The following is a 22,562-nucleotide window of genomic DNA, read 5'->3' on the forward strand; positions in this document are numbered from 1 at the left end:
GCCGTGGGGCGGGCGGCGGGGCACGCTCCGGGGCTGGAGCTTTCACCTGGGCACCACGGCAGCTCCGGTGGCTTTGACGGCGCCGGGAGAGAGCGAAGGGAGCGAGCTGCCCCCGCTGGGGCCCGAAGCGGTGCCGAGGGTGAGGGGGCGCGGGGCAGCGCCGGAGCCGCGGCGGGGGCGGGGGCGGCCGCACCGGGCACGGATCCCGGAGAGCCGCGGGGCGGGGGCGGCGCTGTCGGCTGAAATCCACCAGGATTAGCAAGGAGGCACCGAAATATATCACCTGCTCTTCCGAGACCTTAGGGGCCTCAAGGTGCGAGGTGGGACTCCCTCTCCCGCCTCTGTCTTGCGGAGGGTCCGCTGTTCTGAAGCGGCTTGAGTGGCCCCAGTTCCTCCCAGCACTTCTCTGCGCGCCCACACCTGTGCAATAGCGCTATGACCAGGTATTGCTTGTCCAACAACTCTTCGCCAGGCTAAGCCACGTCTGTGCCAAATCACAGCCTCCTAAAAGCCTGGCCAAGAGATAAATCACTTAATGTACAGCTTGTAATGAACAAAGAGTGCAGAGATCCAAAAAAGATGGAAAGATGCGTAATCAGAGTGGCACTAGAAAGCGAGATTATAATTACACCCGTGATTAGGAGAGAAAGGGGGAGGAGAAAGACAGTGAGAATGCAACAAGAAATTTTGTGGAAACTTTTTTAAATAATTCCCGAACCGAGATAATGACAATAATGTTGCTATGCTGCCAACACCTCCCAAGTGACAGTTTTCAACGAGTGAGGGTTCCATGGTTAGTCCCTGTGGGCTCTTGTTTTATTTCCCCCCTCTCTGAAAAGCACTGTTATTTTTCTGTGGCTTGAGAAAGAAAAAGGCATGAGAAATTCAAACCTCAAATTGGGTATCAGGGGTGCGTTTGTGCAGTGGGATCATAGAATAAAATGGTCTGCCTTGTCTACTTGAATAATATGTATTTGTGTTGGCTTTTCCCAAGAAGACCACAATTTTAATTACTTTCTGGCAACTTGTGAATTTTGGTGCTGTTGTTAGTAACACTAAAGCAAGTCCTTTTTCTTTTTTATTTTTTTCTTTTTAACATGGGAGAAGTGTTTCACTTCATCTATCCAAATGTTAGGTATTATATGTCTAGAATAAAACCAAAACCTTCAAACACTTAGTTTCTAAGTCTCTGCTTGTCTATTAGACTTTATTATCAAGATTATTTTGACTGCTTATTACTAGCGAATACTGATATAATGACATTTAGTAAAGCTCTATGCTTTATGAAAACGGCTCTGTGGTTTGGAAACCTCTTTTCTAGCAGTTACAGCTGGAACTGAAAAGAGCTGTGGGGCTTTTGTCATCTTGGTAAAATATATCTGTGGCTTGGACCAACTCTCTTTACTTCTCTGAACTTCACTTTTATCTGTATAGAAAATGAGGGGAGACCTAATAGATAAAGATGCTTGAAATGAATGTGTAAGAATCAAATACGCATTGTTATTAATTGCCTAAAAGAAATACTTCTCACATGGAGTTTGGTTATCGTGCGTCCTATTCTGGCTTCCACAAATTTATGGGCAGACAGAACACCAGCAGCTGGTTCCACATTTGAGCACCAATCCATTTTACACTGTTGAGAAATTAGGTGTAGGCTGCTGAAGATTACAGGCATAGATGCACTATGATCACTGCATGAAACACAGCTAAAGGAAATGAGCAACTCAGTAAAGGGGTGATTCCTGCCTTGCCTTTGGATTTTGACAGAGTTGGCAGGCAGAGTCCCAGTAGCCTGTATTTCCAGAATTCATCCCTGAGGGGAGTAAAGGCATGAATGGCTAGGCAGCATTCAGATCCAAGCAGAAGGTGTAGTGTTCTCACTGAATGCCCATGACACACAAGAGTTTTAACTATCAGTGCTGCCAACATCCATCTCTAGAGGCTGTGAGCTTGAACAAGAAATAGTGAATTTGCTGCCAAACCTTCATTTTCCCAGAATTTCAATCTTACCTTGCTTAATAGGGCAGCCATCATCCATGCCGCAAACCCTCTGTCACATGGGAAAGGTCAAAGACATAGAAATAAGGCTCTCAATGCCATCAGAATACTGGAAATATGGAGAATGGCTTCCTTTGGAGTGAAAATTACACATAAATTGTGATAAAAAAGGTGAAAATGTTGAAAACACCATCTTGGAAAGGATCATAGTTACTAGCCAATGGTGGCTTTTAGTGTCTCTTAGGGAAAATAAGAAGAAAGTATGTAATGCAATTACTTTTATTAATTGATCAGTTCCTCGTCATAGTCATCAACAGAATGGTAGCTGACTGATCCAAAATGCTCTGAATAAGCATGCAGCTTCATTTCTACCTTAAGGTCAGTGCAGCCTGGGCACTGTGATTGGGCCTGATGCCAGACTAGCCGGGGCAAAGCCCTAAGCACTCCAAGAACTGATGGATCTGTTCTCTTCTGCACTTGCTATTCCACTTTCTCTGAGAGCCAAAGAAGATATGAATGATGACAAGAAAAGCAGTGTGTGATTTCTTCATCAGGTAGCTGGCTAGTGACTTTGATCTTCCAAATTAGTCTCATTATGACTCTACTAAGTGTTTGCCTCTTAGCCTTTTCTAGTCAAGCTATTACATTTGGAAATTCCCAGAAACCCAGTCATTATCTCCAGGTCAAAGTCCATTGCATAAAGGTTGTATCTGTTTCCAAGAGGCACAGTTGTCCTATCACAGCTGGAGACAGCAGATACCTGTTTGCAAAGTGGGCTGCAGATTCACTGCAGCAAAAAAGCAACACCCTCTCAACAAGTCAAAATAGATTAATGAAATTGTTAAGCACACACAATAATTTACTTCACTAGAGATTTGCTAATGCTTTGATGGATGTGAAGAACCCAACCTCTCACTTCTTTCCTATTCCCAGTACACATTTTCAAATTTTATTATGCCATACTGAGAGACATTAGTGCATACAGTGGCACTGAAATTTTGTCTCCCTCTGTTAAAAACAGCCACTTTACTACTACTGACATGAAGTATTATTATATAAATAGGTTTTGGTAAAAATGTTTTTTTCTCTAATATTAAAGAAAAAGAAAAAAAAAAAGGATGAGAATATCAGTGCCTGTGGGCTTTGTTTTAAACTCAAAAGATTTCCTCTTTATTTGCCTACATTTGCAAAGATAAGTACTTACAAGAACAGGCCATGAAGAAACTTGCTTATACAATATGTGCAATTAAAAGATTCAAGTAAAATGAAACTTTTTCTTTACAGCAATGCTATTTCATTTGTATTCTTGTGAGATATATGAGTACAAGTCATTTGATTGCAGAAACTATCACTCTGTGATATTTAATGCATATTTCTCTTTCAGTTGTAGCAAGTCTAATCATCCTACATTTGTCTGGGGCAACCAAAAAAGGAACAGGTATGTAAACATCAAACATTTTTGTTAAAAAATTTATTAGAGACCAAAATATGGATTTGAGTTTTTAGTTTAGTTTTTGAAATTTTTAGCAGCTCATTTACTTCCAGTGTCTACCCTTTGTCCATTTGTTTGGAGTATTCACATGACTGTATACACACAAAAAATCCAGGGGTTCTCATCAGGCTCAGCCTGACTCTAACTAAGGACTATAAAATACTCCTACTTTCAAATTGGGAAGTCCAGTTTGGGCATTCAGCTACCTACACTTCAAACCTTTTTTCTTGTTGAAGTATAATTAATTAAGAACCTAAAATTTGGTATCGTGAGTGCACTTGTGCAGGGGGAGTAGTGAAAGAGATTCTTTAGAGGCTTGGATGCTCAGTGTGAGGAGAGCCTAGCATGGAATGCTGCTAAGCACAGTGTGTGTCTGAACCTGTGTCTGAATGTACAGTCCCTGCGGGCTGGCATTCATTGCAGGAAATGAGGGTCCATGTCATACTCTGCCTGGATATGGACCCGGGTGAAAAAGAAATGTAAAGAAAATACATAGTATATAAGGAAAAACATAGTATAAGTTCAGGTCTCAGATGGTTATTATCATCCTTGGAAAGTGCTTGTTTTCATCCATTGATCCGAAGAGGGAGCCTCAAACACCTTTACTTCACACACTGGGGCTTAAGTTATATGGGACAGCTCTCTGATTATTAAAAACCTCATTCAGAGCAACATCTGTCTAGAACCTACTATCCTTGCCTTTAATAGCAGCCTAGATATATTTCCTTCTAGAGAATCCATCTCATTTTAGCCTACTTGTCAAAGCAAGATGCTTAGGAAGGGATCCCTGATCTTCTTCAGCTTGAGCTGGCCGAAACCAGAAAGAAATGCAATAGATTCAGGGCTAGGAAGAAAGCAGACAAGACTCTTGCTCTCTGAGGATTCACTTAGAAGGAGGAGAGTTCTGGGCTGTGATTCCTGGCCTCAGAGCTATTTATTAATTTTATAGCAAACAGTCAGATAAAAATAATCTATGAACTAGATTCCAGGAATCCCCCTGTCTACCTCTGTCCAGTGAATATAGACTAAATATGCTGCAGATTTAAAACAACTTCTATATATGATCATAATTCTCTGGGCTATTTCCTCAATTTTGTGGCTGATGTATTCCTGTATTATGGCATGAAGATTGCTGATAGAGCACATGCTTGATCTTTTTGAGAGGTATGAGTGGGAAATTCATGCCTTCCAATTCTCAAGCACGTGCTTTCCTTAAACGGTTATTATTTTAAAAGCAATGCAAATTTATTTTCCCCTGGACACTCAAACCTCTCCTCTGCTTTGAAAACCATATTTTGAGTAAGAATTATATGTTTGTACCGCTAAAAGCTAGCCTTCTTTTCCCCTAGATCAATTATCATACTCAGTCTCAACAGATAAAAGTTTGAGGCGACTGACAGAAAAGGGGCTGTTGTATTTATCCTGTTCGAGAGTTCTAAGTGTCATGTGTAAATGATAATTTTTGGGCTAATTATATAATGCTTAATGTCATCATTTCACAGAAAAGCAAAGTGTTTCCGAAGGACAGAGACCAGTGCAGTGTGGAACTTGGACAAAATATGCAGAAGGAGGCATCTTCACCTCTCCAAATTACCCCAACAAATATCCTCCAGACAGAGAGTGTGTCTACATTATAGAAGGTGACCAAAAGAAGAATCTTTATATTTTACCATCAACTGTATTAAAAAGAATATGTTTTGTTTTATGTGAAGAGTAGGTAAAGTCATGATAACACATATTTTCCAGACAGAAAAAGATTTAGAGAAACCTCTTGATTTCTGTTTTGATATAGCTAATAATTTAGTTAAGGTGGTATGTATGTAAGACTCAGTACTTCAGGAATTTATTCCACGATGTTTAGAAAATGAATAGAACCTAAAATGCAATGTGACAGAAGAAAGGATATTTTAAAATGAGTAGTAAAAGTGAACATGGGAAACAAAAATGCTTTTGACTTTCATGCAGACATTTTAAACTTATTGTAACTGAACCAGGGATGACAAGCTTAGTACAGTAGAAGAAGTCATACAGAAAATATCCATGTAGTGTATGTTTAAATTATTTTCCATCCAGTTGTTCATAAGAAATGAAAATGAAATACACCCAACCTACAAAATAAAACTAGAGGAGACAAAGCATCTCTAAAACTTAGTTTTTAAAGAGTATACAACTGCAAGCATGGAAGTGATGTAGGAAAGCCTAAAGGTGTATTATATGGTTTCTTTTCATCAGTCTTAGTACAATGCATGCTGGAGAGATTGTTGTGATAATGAATCTGTGGAAAGTAATAGAGGTTAGATCCTCTCAGAGCTCAGAAAAGATGAATCATGTACTGTATGGTAAATCCCTGGAATCAAAAAACTTATTTCTTGAGTTGTGAATACATATAGAATAAAACAGTGATAGTCTTCTATCCATGCTTCATTTAGAGAATTATTAATGAATTAATGATGGAGTGAGGAGCTACAGAAATCATTATTTTACAAAAGATGCAGGTAGCACCAAGATATACTTCCAAAGATATATAGCTGATTTAATTTGAATGAACTCTTCTGGACCCATACACACTCTGTACTTTTAGAAAGTCAAAAGTCACAACAAAATGACTGAATTTCACTTCGGTGCTAGATAATTTGACTAAAGTCAGAAGAGGTGATTATAAATAATGTAGCCAAATAAACTCTTAAAGTAAAATTTAAGCTAGTCTGTATATGTCTGGAATTTAAACAGATACATGGTAAATATTTAAATTCCAGCATAGTTTAGTAATTGGTTTAAAATAATAATTTTTTTGAAGAAGATAAATGCATAGGTTCCAAAAGTACAACTTAGCACTATTTTTTTTCCAATTATACTTATGTTGCTAGATCTGGGTCTTTTTGCATCTATTGACCAAATTATCTAACACTCCTGTGAGACTGGGAAGAACCAAGCCTGTTTTATCTTCAAAGATATGAAACACAGGATGCTTTGTCATTAAAGTGAAATGGTGTTGGAAATAACCCACAATTTTGTAAAATTTAGTCCCACTAAATTTAGTCCCACTAATAGTCTCATCTCATGACGTTCTTCCTCACAGTAAGAAGGTGCTTGAAAGCCTAATATAGTAAAGACTTTTATCTTTATAATAGTAATTAATTACTTACAAAAATATAATATGCTGAAAAATTGCAAAAATACACTGTTGAAATAATGTGATCTAAAATATCTAAAAATGCCAAAAAACAATTTAAGAAGGAAAGATTTAATCAACAAACTTCTATGACAAAGATGAAATTCCACATGGACAAGTTTAGAGCAATGTATAAGGAAAAGAGTGAACTCAACAGACATCTTGTTTTATTTTATCAGAAAGTTCAATCTTGTAAAATCCAGTTGAACACAATTTTTCTATGGCATGGGTATTTTCTTTTTCCCATCCAGCCTAATAACAGCTTAGATTGCAGCTGGTCATTTTAAAACCCACAATGAACCATAGGCATTGCACAACATTTTCAGCTCTGATCTCCCCATGTCTATTTCTGTCTTCTATAAAAAACCAGAAATAGTCATGTCTGTCTGGAAAATGTCACCAAAATAAGCAGAGATATAGGAAGATGTCTGAACAATACTACTTTTAAGTGTCAGATTTAAAAAAAAAAAGGCAAAAGAACTACTGAAGGTCAACAAAAAACTTTTTTGTAATTAGAATAAATAATTTGTCCATATTTATTCCTTTTGCAACACGCAAAATAACAGAAAATGATAAAGAAGCCTAGCAAGTATCAAATTTTCCCCACATCTTTTATATTCTGTGAAACTCATTGTCATAAGACACTGATATTAAAGGATTTATAAAACACTTTTAGCAATGTATTTGAAATCAGATAACAATCTACAGAAATTGTGGATAACCCTGACTAATGGAGGAAATAAATATTTTAGAGTAAGACAGAAACACCTCTTTATGTATTTCATTTCTATGTTTAGAACTGAAATTTCCATATGCTTGAACAGATTCTGAATCTTGTTGAATGCCAAGTACCAAACTAGAGGGACTGTTGATATTGTCTATAATATCATCACCCCCATCACTATCTCCCTGTTGTATGCCTCAGGGAATTCAGCCTGCCAGGATTGTATACAACATACTGAAAGCTGTATGATGTGGGCATAAATGCATAAATGAATCACTACATTCTTTCCTGGCTGCTTGCATTCATTCCTTCATTTATTTGCTATCAAACATAGTCTTGGGGCAAATTCAAACACAGTTCCTAGTGACTTTATTGGTCTTTACTGAGCAGTCCAGCTTTGTAGTGTGTTGCAAACACTTGAATTTCATCTCAATTTTTTTCCTCCCCATTGTAGCTCAATGGGGAGATAAAAACTCCTTCTGTCATGTCAGAATTATTTTGGTGACATAAAGGAGCTGGCAAAAGTTGCCATGTTCATAGATCGTGAATTTCTGAAAGAAAAGGAGATTCCTGACTGCAGAGGCTTTTATCCTAGCAAAGACATAAGCTGGAAGTTTCTTAGGTTATTCTGCTTTTTTTTTCTTTTTTTTTTTTTTTTTTATTCTGATTTAGTAGTAGTGATAATGAACTCTTAGAACAACTAAGAGTTCTAAGAGTTCATTATCACTGGAATTTTAAAGTCCAGGTTGACTGCCTTTTTAAAGGAAATCCTTTAAGTCATCTAGAAATCATGGCCTCTGTACAAAAATTGTTATGCTACAGAGAAGTGTCACAAGTGAGGCTTGGAGGAGGGCTGATACAACTCCCCAAGGAGCTTCTGATGAATCCCATCTGCCTTTCAAAATGCACTGAGAATTTTTTCTTTTTGTTTGTTTTTTTCTTTTTTTTTTCTTTTTCTTTTGTTTCAATCTTAGTTGGCATATAGAAAACATAGAAAATGAGCTGAGAAAAATTGGCCAAATTTCACCCTTCTTTTGCATATTCATGTTTCTAACCTGACAAAATTCACAGCTGCCCAGAACAATCACAGCAGTGACAGCAATAACCTTTGCCAGACTGCAGAACATTTGGCATGTGTGCTATAAAAGGAAATTTGCAGAGGAGATTTTGCAGGAGCAAAGGCTTTTATTTGTATTAAAGTATTTGGGGAGTGGGATACTAATACTATACACACCATAACTTGAGAATGGGTTTAACAATCCTATAAGAGGAAAATTGTAACCACTCTTCTTTTAATAATTAAGGGCTAGTTTATAAATACAGGTATGGACTAGAATTGATATATGGAGATATAAAATATATCTTCCACTTTACAAGTTTGTGAACATATCAATCTTGAAAATCTCATGTTCTCACAGAAGTCCATTAAACACTTTCATGATATTTCACAAGTGTTAGAAAATTGTAATGTTATCACCAAGTGAAAAACCTCTGCTCAAAGTCCTTTTGTATTTCACAGTGATTTTTGTGTTGAAAAAATTTTCACGAAAACAATGAAAGAACCTATTTTCTAATGAAGATAAATATGGTTCCTTATCAATAATAGCAGGATAACCAGAAGGAATGAGGATTATTGAAACTATTAGTAGGGTAACAGCTCATAGAGATGGCAGTAGGTGTTGAGCTGTTTCTCATTTCCATGCAGTGTGGCAAATTGAAACAGATTTTTTCACTTAACTTCAGCTGTCACTACACAGACTTAGAGGTTGATCAGAATTAAAACCTTAATTGTGCAGTTTTGCTGCAACTGTTCTACTGCAAGCTGGAACCCAATGACTCTTTTTTTTTTTTCCCCATTGGATTGAAAATCTTAAGACAGCACTTGTATAAGATAATTAGATGAAAAATATGACAAGACATGCAAGCATTAAGTAGGCCTTTCCATGGCTCTAAACATTTTTTGAAGAAAGATAATTGGAAATTAAATATGGAAGTTGTGGCATTTGAAATCAAGTCATTTTATGAGACATTATTCAATATATTTCATTTGGAGAGGGCACAACTTTGCTTGACATCATAGCCACAGACGAAGGTCTGAAGATGTGAATGGACTTTAGCTATTAATTAGGATACCAGAAATAATCACTCCATCCCTCCTTTTGGATTAGATGGCCAGTCTGGAAGATTTGCATATTCTGGATGGTTTTTTTGTTTTGTTTTATTTTTCTATAGGAACACATACACTATTATTAGTGACTATTCTGGACTTGTCCCCAGTTTATTTCTGTGACCTCATTTACACACACTTTGTTGCAAAAGGTGTGGCACAAGATGTGTGTTTAAACAATAGCTGCTTCTTCTACCTTGTGTTGGGTAAAGAAACCCCTAATTAAAGGCACAGCATAAGTGTGAAATTATACCATTTTTGCTAAAAGGAACTTAAAGTTGAGAATTTGAATTATGTGTTTTCATCACTTATGGTTATATGGAGGAAGATTTGATTAAATTTGTGTCTTAATGTAGATTATTGCAAACAAAACATTTAACCATGAACTAAATATGAAGCACAAGAAGAAAAACAGAAGTTCTTTTAAAAGCACCTTATGAAAAGGTCATGGATGCTTGTGCTACACCCTGGAGTTACTGAACTGTTCTTAGTGGCATGGCCAAAATAGTGCCAGAACATGAATTTACATTTAAGGAGTGTGAACTGGGCAGTGGTCCAGCCCTCAAACTCAATCCCCAGGCTTGTTTTATCCCCAGTGGAGAAGTGCTGCTAATGAATATTCAATGCTCCATTCTTAAAGTGAAGTAGCCTCTACTCACAGGGCCTTCAGGGAAAAGTGGAAACTTGAGCTCTCCTTGAGCTGATGTGATTCTCTCTGAGCTATAGCAAGATCTGAGCTTCACTAGGAAAAGCCTCATCTTGACTTTGTTGAAAAACAAGTAAAAGCAGAATAGTGTGAGTTATAGCAATATTCTGGTCAACAAACTGGTTGGCAGTGTGAGATTCAGAGAGAGACATGGAGATTAGGGTTATGGAAATTTTGTTTTTTATCAGGTCATTCATTCACATAGCCAATAGCTCTCACGTGTAACTCAGTAGGCCTGATTTTTATTTTATCCACAATCTTTCCCTTTACTTCAGAGCCTCCTAGACCGAACCTATAGTTGGGTCTAGGGTTCCTTTTCAACACCAAAAATGATGTCAAATGACTGAACTCTAAGGGAGCCTCGTGGCCTTTTTTGACATTACATGAGTCTTGGATACAGAGAAGACTTGTTAAGGATTTAACTATGGGCCAGCACTTGTAATCTTCTTCTTGGTATCAAACAAGGCAGCAGAAAAGAAAGATTTTAAAGGATAAATGTGTTATGATAATGTCATGAGCCATTTTTGAAGCAATCACTTTGTGGCTATGAGTAGCACAGCAGCTATGCTGCTGTATGTCAGCATAGCTGACAGTCAGTAGTAGGAGAATCGATCTTCATATCTAGTTTGTGACATTAAAACATAATAATAAAGCTCTAGACAGGTTAATGGCATAGCATTGGAGTCATGAATGTGTAAGATTTTCAAGCCATGATGAGCATTCTTAAGATTACCTAAAGTGTTGTCAGGAAAGTTTCTGATACCTGACTCTGCAGTCCCTCAGGTGGGTGATGAACAGCTCTCAACAAATCTCCTTAAATGGAATAAGAGCATGCAGAATATGATCCCAAACTGAAAGTCACTGATTGCTCTCTTCTGTACTAGTATTGCTTAGCTGAGTTTGAATCAAAAATTTTTATAAAAGTGTAAAGTCAAGGATAGAAACTTCTGAATAAAATTAATCTATAATGTCTTCCAAGTATTCAATCTTTTACTATAATCTAAAAAGATTTACTTTGGTTTTCAAACCTCACCAAGGATAACATCATTATGATCTCCTTTACAAGCTTTATTATCTGACCTTACATTTGTAAATTTTTTGTATTTTCAAAGCTTCTTTTCTATAGACTGTGAATTTCATGCAATTATATGTAAAACATAGGCCTCTGTTTTTTCTATTGAATTTGTAAGGGCATGAAGATCAAAAATTTCCCATAAATTGGTATAAATAATGACAAGTCACTACTATTTCCCTGAATGTGAATGTCTTCAGATTGAGAACAGTAGAAAAGGTTTCTTTCTTATGTTAAATTAAATGTTTCAGTAAATATCTATCATCCAATTATATTACCATTGTAAGTAAAGCTGTTAAAATAATTTTCCTTTACAAATAAGATGTTTTATTAACTTACTTCTTAAATATTTCTTATAAAATGAGGCTGTATTTATCTACATGAAATAGTTGTAAGAGGGATCTGACTATGTGCTTTTATGTAAAGATTTCAAAATTTACCTGATATCTTCTTACTCAGTTAATTCTAAATAATCTCTCTTCTTATGTGAGTAATGAGTTCATATCAAAAGCTTAAAATTTTAAAACATTTCAGAATCCAAACAAGATCTTTTTTCTTGTAACACGGACAGTTTTCTTATTATTCTTGAGGAAATAAATGTAGAGATACTGACTCCTGGAGTGGCATCAGTTTCCATGCTAAGCAGTTTCCATGCTAATAACTCGGCATGCAGTTTGATCTTGCATATTTTCATGTGAAAAGAATGGTAACTCTGGCAAAGCTCATGGTAATACAAACCTCTTTTGATATGTGAAAAGTGTAGGACATGATCCCACGAGAGGCACAGCAGGCACTGACACAACAAATCCTTGTCTTAGCAGAAGGCTTTGTCAGCAAAAGGCTCCAATGTACCATGCTCTAGACACTGAAGGCACACAGTGTTTGCTATGGCCAGGACTGAGTGTAGAAAACAGTGCACCTATAAAAGGTTGCCTCTGATAAAATGTATCAATCAAACCATGATTTTCCCCCTCCTTGTAAGAATATACTATATCTCTACCTGTTACTTTTTTTTTGCTTTATACAGGAGATCCCAGGAAATATTTGTTTTAGAAATAATTCTGAATGTCTCAAGACTTAAGACCTATCATTAAAGATGGATTTTTTAAAAATGTCTAATTAAATTGCCACTATGAACTTCCTTAAAGTTTTTCAGTATATCATTTGCTCTTCTAATATCATCCTTATCCAGGATCCTTATCCTTCCTTTTTAAGTGAGAATACAGTGCATTTGTTCTTATGCTTCCAATGAGAAGTAATTCTGAGTATAAGCAATTACACTCCAGTTTGTCATTGACTGCAATACATGTAGGAAGATAATCTGTCCTTACGGTAGCACAGTTCTGATCAACCTTTTCTTCATCATCTTTCTCAGTACTAGGTACAAAAAAACGTATTCTGATTAACACCCCTCCCCAAAATATAAGAGAAAAAATAAATTCTTCTAAATATGTAAGTTTATTAGAATCATTTTATATTTTATATTTGAAGAAATTGTTCCTGGCTATATTTTTCTGTTCATCATGGATATTTCTCTCTTAGTTTTACTAAGCACTGCTGTCAAAACTGCTTTTTTAAAAGGAGAACAGCAGACAAATAACCTGACGGTGTGAAATCTATAAAAAATATAGATGTACTAATTTTTAGTTAAAAAAAAATGATGTTCCAATTTTCTACGTGTTTTTAAACAAAATTTTGCAATCCATACAAAATGATAAATTTGGTTTTCTTCAGTTTTGCTTTAGTTTTGAAAGGGTCTTGGGTTAGAAAATGATAAGACAATTTTCTTTTTTTGTCTCTAGCTGCTCCTAGACAATGCATTGAACTACACTTTGATGAAAAATATTCCATAGAGCCTTCTTGGGAGTGTAAATTTGACCACATAGAAGTACGAGATGGACCTTTTGGCTTTTCCCCAATCCTTGGACGTTTCTGTGGACAGCAAAATCCACCTATGATAAAATCCAGTGGCAGATTCCTGTGGATTAAATTTTTTGCTGATGCTGAACTGGAATCTATTGGGTTTTCTGCTCGGTATAATTTTACACCTGGTAAGTCCAAACCATCACATTTTTAATAGAAAAAGCTTATCATTGTAACTTTTCTAATGATGTATAATCTTGCTGTTGAATATTATCTTTAGCTGGGGCTTAGTTTATTGTCAAGGAATGTATTAATAGATAGGAAATTGATAAAAGTCATATGTATCTTTTGCATAACAAGTAAGGCTTATTCAAGGGAAAGATTTTCAGATTCTGCAGTTTTTAAAAGTATTATTTTCAAGTGAATGCTATTACAGAAGGTCATTCAAAATGTTTCATGAGGAGTTTAGTGTTTTATGCTTGGCTGTTACACTGTACAGCTTTTCTTTCAAAAAGATCATTGATAAAATATTCTAATAAAAAATGTAATTATCTCAGAAAATTCCATCATTGCTTTTCCACTTCACCAATCATTTCTCCAGCTGAGAAGTGGAATAGTTCTCCTTCCTCAATAAAGCAAACTATTACAAGTATTACCAGAAAATGTGTGAGGTTCAAATAGTAACATGTATTAAATATTTTTCTTAAAAGGCTGTAAATCTTAATTGCAATTGTTCAAATATTCCTTGTCACTGTTTAATTCATTACAGTAAAACAAAAATCATAGTCATACTTTCCATTAAATCCCCTATTCCCCCACTCGTTATCAGAAGATTGGTGATTTTAAATTTCTTCTTTGGCTGCAGCTCCACTGTACTGCACTGCAACTGCACTGCTGGATGTGACGTAGTTCTGTGGCTTCTTATGTATTGAGTGATGAGTCATGCTTTAGTATAGCTGACTCTGTAATTATTATGCAATTTTGTCAATTATGTCACTGTTTTTTCAGCTAAATTGTTGTATTAGGTTGAACAATGTTCTCTAGAAAACTGCTTAAAATTAGCAGACGCAAAATTCTTCCTTAATTATTCCGGTAGCATCATAGAAGATGGCAGGTCTACAGGCTCTGTGTTGTTCTTCTTTCTGGTTTTCTTTCATTAATTCAAGGAAAATACTTATAAAACTAACCAGCACAGTAAAATTTTCTTTCAAGTCCATGATACTGTTTTTCACTGGCTAAAAATATATAGAGGGTTCAAACAGGAACAGTAGGGAGAATTTCTGTAGCAAATAATCTGATAGTCAGGTATATGTATCTGCTGTAAATTCAAAGACAATAGACAAAATTTTGTTCTAACCGTGCATATCCCCTCTGAAAAGAGAGTTAAATTTTTGTCTCTCATTTAACATGGGTCTGTGGACTTTTGCCATTTCCTCCCCCTGTTCCATAAGTCCTTTTCTTTAGATTCCTTTACTTCTTTTTTCAAAGGTTTGTGCATTCTGGTTGAAAAGATATTAATAGCAAAATGTGCAACTTAGTCTGTCTAAAAACTCTGATGTAAAAGACAATTTCATGGACTATGTTTTATCCTCATTCCTTTTCTACTGATGTAAGGAGAATTTCTACACTAAGATCAGTGCTGGTAAACTAGTACAGCAGCATAAATTATTCTAGACCTCAGATGGAATAGCTATATCTTTTTCTTCCTTGATTCTTTCCTTTACCCCCCCTCCATATATTTCAATAGAAGCTCTGCAAGTAGTGGAGAGTTTCTAGGAATATTGGCCAAAATGAGAATATGATTAATATGACAAGTGCAAAACAGCACTGCTGCCTCCTTGATCACCAATAAGAAAGAGGAAGAACTTCACATTCCACATTATTACTTGGACAGTCTTTTATTATGCAGACATGGATAAGGCATGACATTTTGAGATCTATTGTCAAGAGGTGTGCACTGGGAGGGGTTCCCACCAACTCATAAAACAGAATTATGGCTTTTGAGATTGTATAAGAGAGTAACAGAGAGAGGATTCCACTCCAGAGTATAACAGAGTAGCATAGACAGGACTCCAATAGAGAAATTATCACCTAAACCACCTGGAACCAGCTTAGGTAGTGACAACTTAAAACATTTATTTATGACAAGCGGAGGGATCAGAAGAAAATTTTTGGCTAACCTCTCTTTAAAGAACTTGAAGAAAATGATCCATAGCAAAGACTTGTTTGGAAGCTGTTGCTGTCTCAAGCAGCTGAACGCTCAGGGGAGATGTGGTTTTTGTTGCCACTCATCTCACTTGTCGAGAGCAGGACATTCTTCCTAACTGCAAACCTGCTGAGGAGGCTTTTCCCATCCAGAGACAACTCAGTTATTTCTTGAGTATCAGCAATCTTTGAGAGCCCCCACCTGCCCCCGACGTGTCTCTCATCTGCCTCTTTTGCATTTGAGATCTTAATGGAGAATAAAGAGACATGATGTTAAACGTGTGGGTGTGTGCCAAGATTTAAAAAATAAAAAGTAAATTTGGCTAAATTGCAGCTGCAACTGTTTATTGTTATTTGAATGGTACCTGGAGAAACAGGGAAAGAAATTATTTACTATGTCTTCAGGGTGTATAAAAACAGATAACTGAATGAAGCTGAAAAAAAGATCAGTTAGGATATAATGAAAAATGCTGAAATGAATATCTATTAGTTTGTGCAAATGGAAAGAGTCCTACACCTAAGGCATTTAAAATCTAGTTTGGACTAAGTCCTATAAAAAGAAATTATATCTAAAAATCCTAAGGAATAGACTAATAATTTGCAATTATAACAACTTTTCAGTTCAATAATTTCTTTGACTCCTTGGTACTGCAATGGTTGGAAATCCATCCACCTAGACAAAAGTCCAGTGGGAACTATGTTTTCAGAAACAAACGTAACTCTTTTGCCATACATTAGTTTCCTTTTAAATAAACCTTTTTTCAGAGGTCTTTTTAGTACTCTAAAAAGAGAGATCTTGCAGAAGAAAAAACTTTAGCAGCAAAACCAGAGCTACACACATAGCCAACATGAAAACACACAGAAACTGGTAAAACTACTAAAGGTTTTGCAAAAAGTTCCTTATTAAGAGAATAATTTAGGCTTTTGTATTTGTCATTCCTAAATTATAGTGTTAAGCAACACGTGGATGAATGAAGTTGTTCATATGGTATAATAGATTATTCTCAATGTCAAAACTCTGAGCTAAGGGAGAAAGTATTCATCTTTTGCATAATTACAGCTAATATCAGTAATAATCAGATGCATTTTAATGTAAATTTTCAACCATTTTGCACACATGGGAGTTTATAAACAAATGAAAACTTCTTTAATTTTGTTATACTATTATAATTTTTTTAATGTTAAAATTCTGATTAATCGTGTTCATTTCAAAATGGAACTATATGAACCTATTGAGCCTTCATAAATGTATACAAACTTTTTTGTTGGGTTACTTTTTTTTAAGGAAATCTAGTGTATGAGAGAAACACATATCAGGCTGCAATATTTTCAGGTCCTGCTGGTTCATTTTGAATACCATATTGATTGGCTAGGGCAAAAACCATGACACAAGGGTATTTCATACTTGCTCTTGTTTTGTCATTCTTTGGGCCACTGAAAGGCCTACACCTGAAATTTCATTTCACAGCTCTGGGTTCTTTGAATCAATCTACTGCACTCATTTTTTCTAAAAAGTTTCATCTCAAGAGTGTCTTCCAAAGTGGTGTTGAGTCACTGTTTTGGGTAGAAAAATTTGAGTACTACTTCAAACGATTGACAATTCTTCTTTAAAAAGAATCTTTTTTTTTTTTTCTTTTTTTTTAGTACAGACAAGAATTCAGGCAGAGAGAGGCTGTGTTTATCTGGGCTTTCTTGCTCAGCTAGAATAATCAGATTTCTGTTTATCCTGGTCCCTGATTTTGCAGGACAGTGGCTTAAGATAGCACATCATTACTTTCAGTTCCTTCACTTAGTAGAAGCCATCTGTGTTTTTATTTAGCCTCATTAATATAAACGTCAGTCAGTAATGTTTTCTATTCAACTGCCTGATAATGGAAAATGAAAAAAGATTTATACTCTTGTGTCCCAAAAAGTGGAATATGAAACACTTTCTAACTGGAGTAAAAGTAATTTTACATTCCCATAGCAGTGAATGTCAGAGTAATAGAATAATTATGTCAGCTATCTTGAGGAAAAAAAATAAAAAACAACCCAAATTCCTCCTAGTTGGGGAATTTCTATATTTTAGAACTCATGAAAAATTTAATGAGAATTTATTAAATTCAATCATAATTCTAAAAGAAACTTAGCTAAAATATTATCAAATTATTTTGCCATCTAACATCCATCTTCTGCCTTGAATTGCAAGGGATATTTCCCAGGCATCTGGAATAGCTGAATATCCATGTGAGCTAGGTCACTTGTGCTTTTTTGTTTACTCTTCTGAACCTGGTCTGACTACTTCTAATTTAGTAACAGCAATGACAATCACTTTTTAGCAACTTGAACTCCAATTAAGCTTTTTGGGAACCAACAAAAATGCCAGAGCCATTTAACTTTGAACCAGACAGTGTTTTTCTTTTGGATTCAGAGTTGGTTTGGAAGATGAGAAATGACTCATTACAATTTCATTTAAGCTTTTGAGACAGAACCACGTGATGTCAAAAAAGCCTGGAAAGTATGAATCTGTTTTATTTATTGAGATATAACTTCCCAGCACTTCAAATTGCAGCTTCCTGGTGTTACGAACTTTTATTGTGTTTCTACAAGTGCACTTTATAAAAGTCAGGGACTTCATTGCTGTTTACAAGGCATTAGGGCATCTGGTCTTGGGAAAGGGAAGGAATTTCTCTCAAGTAGGATGATGCATTACATTGAAAATGGTGATCACAGGTTTCTATTAAATTTAAGGTGTTAAAGAATTCCTTATCAGAAGCAAATGAGTATCTAAAAGGTCTCATGGTGTTCTTAGACCCCATAATATTTCTTGCCATCACATAGTTATATGTTTCTTTCAACAATACCCAAAAGGCAAATACAGAACTTCCTAGTTTAGAAATCCTTGCACGCTGGGAGTTTCATATTACCAACAGAAGGAAGTTGAACACTTAAATCCCTACACTGTTGAACTTTGATGTAAAAACAAGAGCAAGAGAAATATAAGAAATAGTTTCAAGCATTTCTAGCACTGGAGGAAAGAAAAATGCCAACTTAACTAGGGACACTTACTGCTTCCCCTGCCATCAGTGCACTCTGTTCTCTACAAAAATGCCTTCCCTGTATTCATTCCATAGTAAACTGGACATGGACTTCTAGAGAAAGTTTACTAGGATATTCTACAGCAGTACAGATACAAATAATTCAATTCCACCTCCACAGGAAACACCTTTCTTCATTTGTAGGTGACCTCCCCAATAATGGTGATTATGATGTTGCAATGATAAATATTCTTTTCAGAGGAGCCTCGTTTATCTGACAAGACATCAGTGTGTTTGGAGTACTTGTGAGGGATCTTTAGGAGGCTCAAATGTACATTAAAAATTAGTCATAGAAAATTAACATTTTTAGAGTAAGCTGCATTTTTATTATACCGTTGTCATTCTATAAATAGTTTATATTATTACTTGTTACAAAACAATTAAATCTAAATCTTAGAAGCAGCAGAGGATATTCCTTAAATGTGGTCTTTTTCTTATCCTCTTTTCCCTAAAGATAAACTTTTGACTTTATGTAAATACTATGCTGAGTTAGCTTAACCTTAGGTCTGATATAAAGTGACTACCCTTTGCTTTAAACACTTATAAAAAGAGGAAATAACCAGTGGGCCCTGGAAATTTGTTCTCCCTATTAATTCTTGATTTCTCTGTAACATTTGTGAAGCACTTGGAAATGGCAGATCAGAGAGCATAATATGGAATTTGTGCTGAACAGAAAGCCTGGATAGTCATCTCCCACAAGTGTTTAAAACCAACTTATTTACAAGGAAAGTTTTCACTACCCACACTCAGCACCTCCAAAGCCTATTGTTGTATTACGTGGTAGTTCTCTTTCAAACATTATAGCACTCACTTCTTCAGGGGAAAAATTGGAAACTTCTTGTCTCATATGTAATGAATATGAAGTTTTTGATTACTCTTCAAGGTTTTCCAGGACATCTGATTTTCTCATCTGGCAGATTTTCTAATAGCTCATGTTGGGATGCTATAGCATTTTCTAATAGCTCATGATGGGTGGTTGTATTGTGGTCTCCTCCTGAAAACTCTTTTGTATGTAATAGTTTCTCTTAGGGACCTTGGAAATGTGAATATCGGGACACATTCTGCTGACATTGACACAAGCCTTTTTCTTAACTAATACTTTTCCTAATTTGTTCAAATTTCATCTTTATGCATTATATCTACATGTTTATAAGATATTACTGCTATAGCAAATAAATCTTAGCAATTGCCCCAGTTTTTTTGTCTAATCAGTCTGAATGCCCCCCATCTGTTGGAGCAGAAAAACTATTTTTTAGTATGGCCATTCAGTTGGGGCAGCTTTGATTCTTTAGCTGTCAGTATTTATTAGGTAAAACCCATGTTTATATAATTCCTTTTCAGTCATCTTTTTGCATAGGTTCAAGCAACTGTGATTGTAGATCGTTCTATCTATTGTCTAATTTATTTAATGGAGCATTTTTCAATTCTAGCAGCAATAAGTAGTGATCTTTATTGAGATATTTACCTTTCCTTAACAGATTGTTTTTTTACTGTTTGTATAGTGTTTCTAGCTAATTCTCCTTAAAGAAATATACACAAACTGCTGTTAGAAGTCACTCAGTTCCCTATAGCTAATAAACAGGCTTCTTGCCCCATAATTAGTAGCCTTACAAACTTAAGTCTTTGCAAAACTGAGTCATGTTTCTGTTTCTAGAACTGAATATTTTCGCAGTATGCAATGTTTAGTAAACAACGAAATGTGTCAGATAAGCAAATCCTCTGTCACCATTTGTTAAGTGCACTCATCTATTGTCTAGTATTGGTTTATTTTCCAAGGGTAGTACTCATATTTTTGTAAAGAGGACAATCCAGAGAATCTCTTTTGCCTACCAGTACTGAGGTGAATGCCATTGAATATTATTTGCATATTTGTAGTTCTAGTAGATGTTTGTTGTCATCTTAATATATCTTTTTCCATATTGATGGCTGAGACCTTGATTTGTTTACTGTCTTGTTGAGTAATGCAGGGTGTACAATATATTTATTTCAGATATCACATTTGAGCTTCTTTGATGGTCAGATCTACAAATAAGATCATGCTTCATTCAACTTTGACACAAATTTTGCTTCTACTATTTTGCAAATAAAGTTACCTTGCCCATTAGAGCATCTATGCCTCTAATCCATCTTCTCTTTTTCCTCTATTGTGTGCTAAGATATTGAACAGCCTCTAATTTTTAGTATCATACTGCTGTTATGGGGTAGGGAAATACTATCATGTAAAGTCTTTTGCATGTGTGAAACAGATCATACAATGATTCTGTGAGAAGTAGGTGTCATCTCTTTGGTTAAATCTGGCCAATATATTTATTGCTAGACACAAAACTCCTGGAAAATCCAGAATGTGAATCAAGCTTATGAACATCCTGACGTAGTCTGATTTGTTTTTTCCTCCTTTTTTTTTTACTTTTCCTCTCTTTCTGTACAATTATAGTCCATCTCAACCTTCTGACAAACTTCCTTTCACCATATATACTTTTATCCTATACATACACTGAGGAGATACAAACAAACCTCCTATCAAAACATTGACTGATGACATCTGTACAACAAGGTGTGCCGAACTAAAAATGATCATTACAAACTGAGGTAGTGAGGAGCTGACTTTTTTAAAGTCTTATTTTAAAAGGATTCAATTTTCACTATAGTTGGGTTCATGCAAGAGTCACCTGCTCATTGTGGATATTGTTTCATATATGTGAATACTGAATAGATTCAGAAAGGGTTTTTTTTCCTTAAACTATTAATTCACATTGGATAGAGATATACTTAGTCTTTTGTTTGAGAAATTCAACAAATAATTCTTTTGTTCAATTGATGTTTAATGTGTGCATATTTTCAATTTGCACTTTTTTTGGTTTTGTTTTTGGTTTTTGTATTTTATTTTTTTTTTTGTGACAAATCCAAATGCTAGGTGTCCTGATTTTTTTTCTCTGAAAAACCTGTTCATGTCATAAAGGTCCTCAGGCCAAATAAAAATAACAGCTACCATAATTTAACACTGTAATCCATCAAAAATCTCTGAAATTACTTTCTGATATGCCCAAGGATAATTCCAAAGAACAGTTGCTTAAGCTTACTATACTCAAATGCTGCACTGACAAGCCACTAAATCTAGTCTCAATTTAGCAAAGAATTTCAGAGAGCCTACATATAAGTATGTGCCTAAATCCAGGCAATCTCTAGGCTTGGGTTCTTACTTAAAAGTAAGCATGTTTTAAGACTGTCCTCTACCTTTCTATCTAGGGAACTTAGTAAAAAACAATATCTGGTAGTTTTGGAGAGCAAAACTACCATTTCTTCAACTCTTTCAATGAATTAAAACTAGTTATCTACCTTGACACAAATTATGTGGTAGATCTATCTCAATTCAGCATTTCTCCATTTGATCAGTATCAAACTAATATAATAGGATCCTTAAATAGGTTCAGCTTACTCATTCAGTTGTTTGATTTTTTTGTTTTCATTTTTAAATATTCTGCTACAGTAAACTGAGCTTTTGTTGAAATTGGAAAACCATGATCAATGATTTTTCTGTCTTCCCATACTATTCTTCCTCTAGTTACCCTTGTCCCTAAAAGGCTACCTTGGAATTGTCTGAAATGAAATTATTTTCTTCAAACATCTTCTGCTTAGAACATAATTAATTCAGATAAGTTTTTTTGGTTAAACTTAGTAGGTCAGTCAGATTTATAAGTTGTAAAATGAAGTGATACAAGTTCTGCAATCATTTGCAGTGAGTACTGGTTCCACTCCTTGGATTTAAAATTTGAAACATAAAATAAATTTCCAGTGCATTTTTTACCACATCCCCACTCCAACTTTTGTTCATGCGCCCACTGTCAAAGGGTCTTTTTAAAATAAAAATAGAGCAGTACTTCTGGATAGTTTTAGGAAAGAGAAAATAATATTATTATATAATAATAATAATGTTATTCTTTCTCTGAAAAACCTTCTTGATTATTTCAAATGCATTTTTAAAATATTTTTAAATTGCTTACACGATCACAGCATAGTCTGCAATTCACTGGGGAGATGAATGCCTGACATTGTGGTTTCCTCAAAGAGGTTTGTAGAGGAGGTTTT

At 35.4% G+C, this 22,562-nt stretch overlaps 1 protein-coding gene across 4 annotated transcripts in view; it reads left to right on the forward strand.

The window, feature by feature from the left end:
- NETO1 (neuropilin and tolloid like 1) overlaps positions 1–22,562 on the forward strand; it is a 62,119-nt gene that overhangs the window by 1,520 nt on the left and 38,037 nt on the right. For all 4 annotated transcript variants that reach the window (XR_012581863.1, XR_012581861.1, XM_074547772.1 and 1 more), the window contains 3 exons: positions 3,383–3,436; positions 4,993–5,130; positions 13,134–13,382. Coding sequence is in view for 2 of the 4 variants with exons in the window: in XM_074547772.1 (XP_074403873.1) it covers positions 3,383–3,436; positions 4,993–5,130; positions 13,134–13,382 (441 nt within the window). In the remaining 2 variants the exon portion in view is untranslated. The remainder of the gene's footprint in view (positions 1–3,382; positions 3,437–4,992; positions 5,131–13,133; positions 13,383–22,562) is intronic.

The sequence above is a fragment of the Zonotrichia albicollis genome, chromosome 1, assembly GCF_047830755.1.
Source record: "Zonotrichia albicollis isolate bZonAlb1 chromosome 1, bZonAlb1.hap1, whole genome shotgun sequence".
Taxonomy (NCBI): domain Eukaryota; kingdom Metazoa; phylum Chordata; class Aves; order Passeriformes; family Passerellidae; genus Zonotrichia; species Zonotrichia albicollis.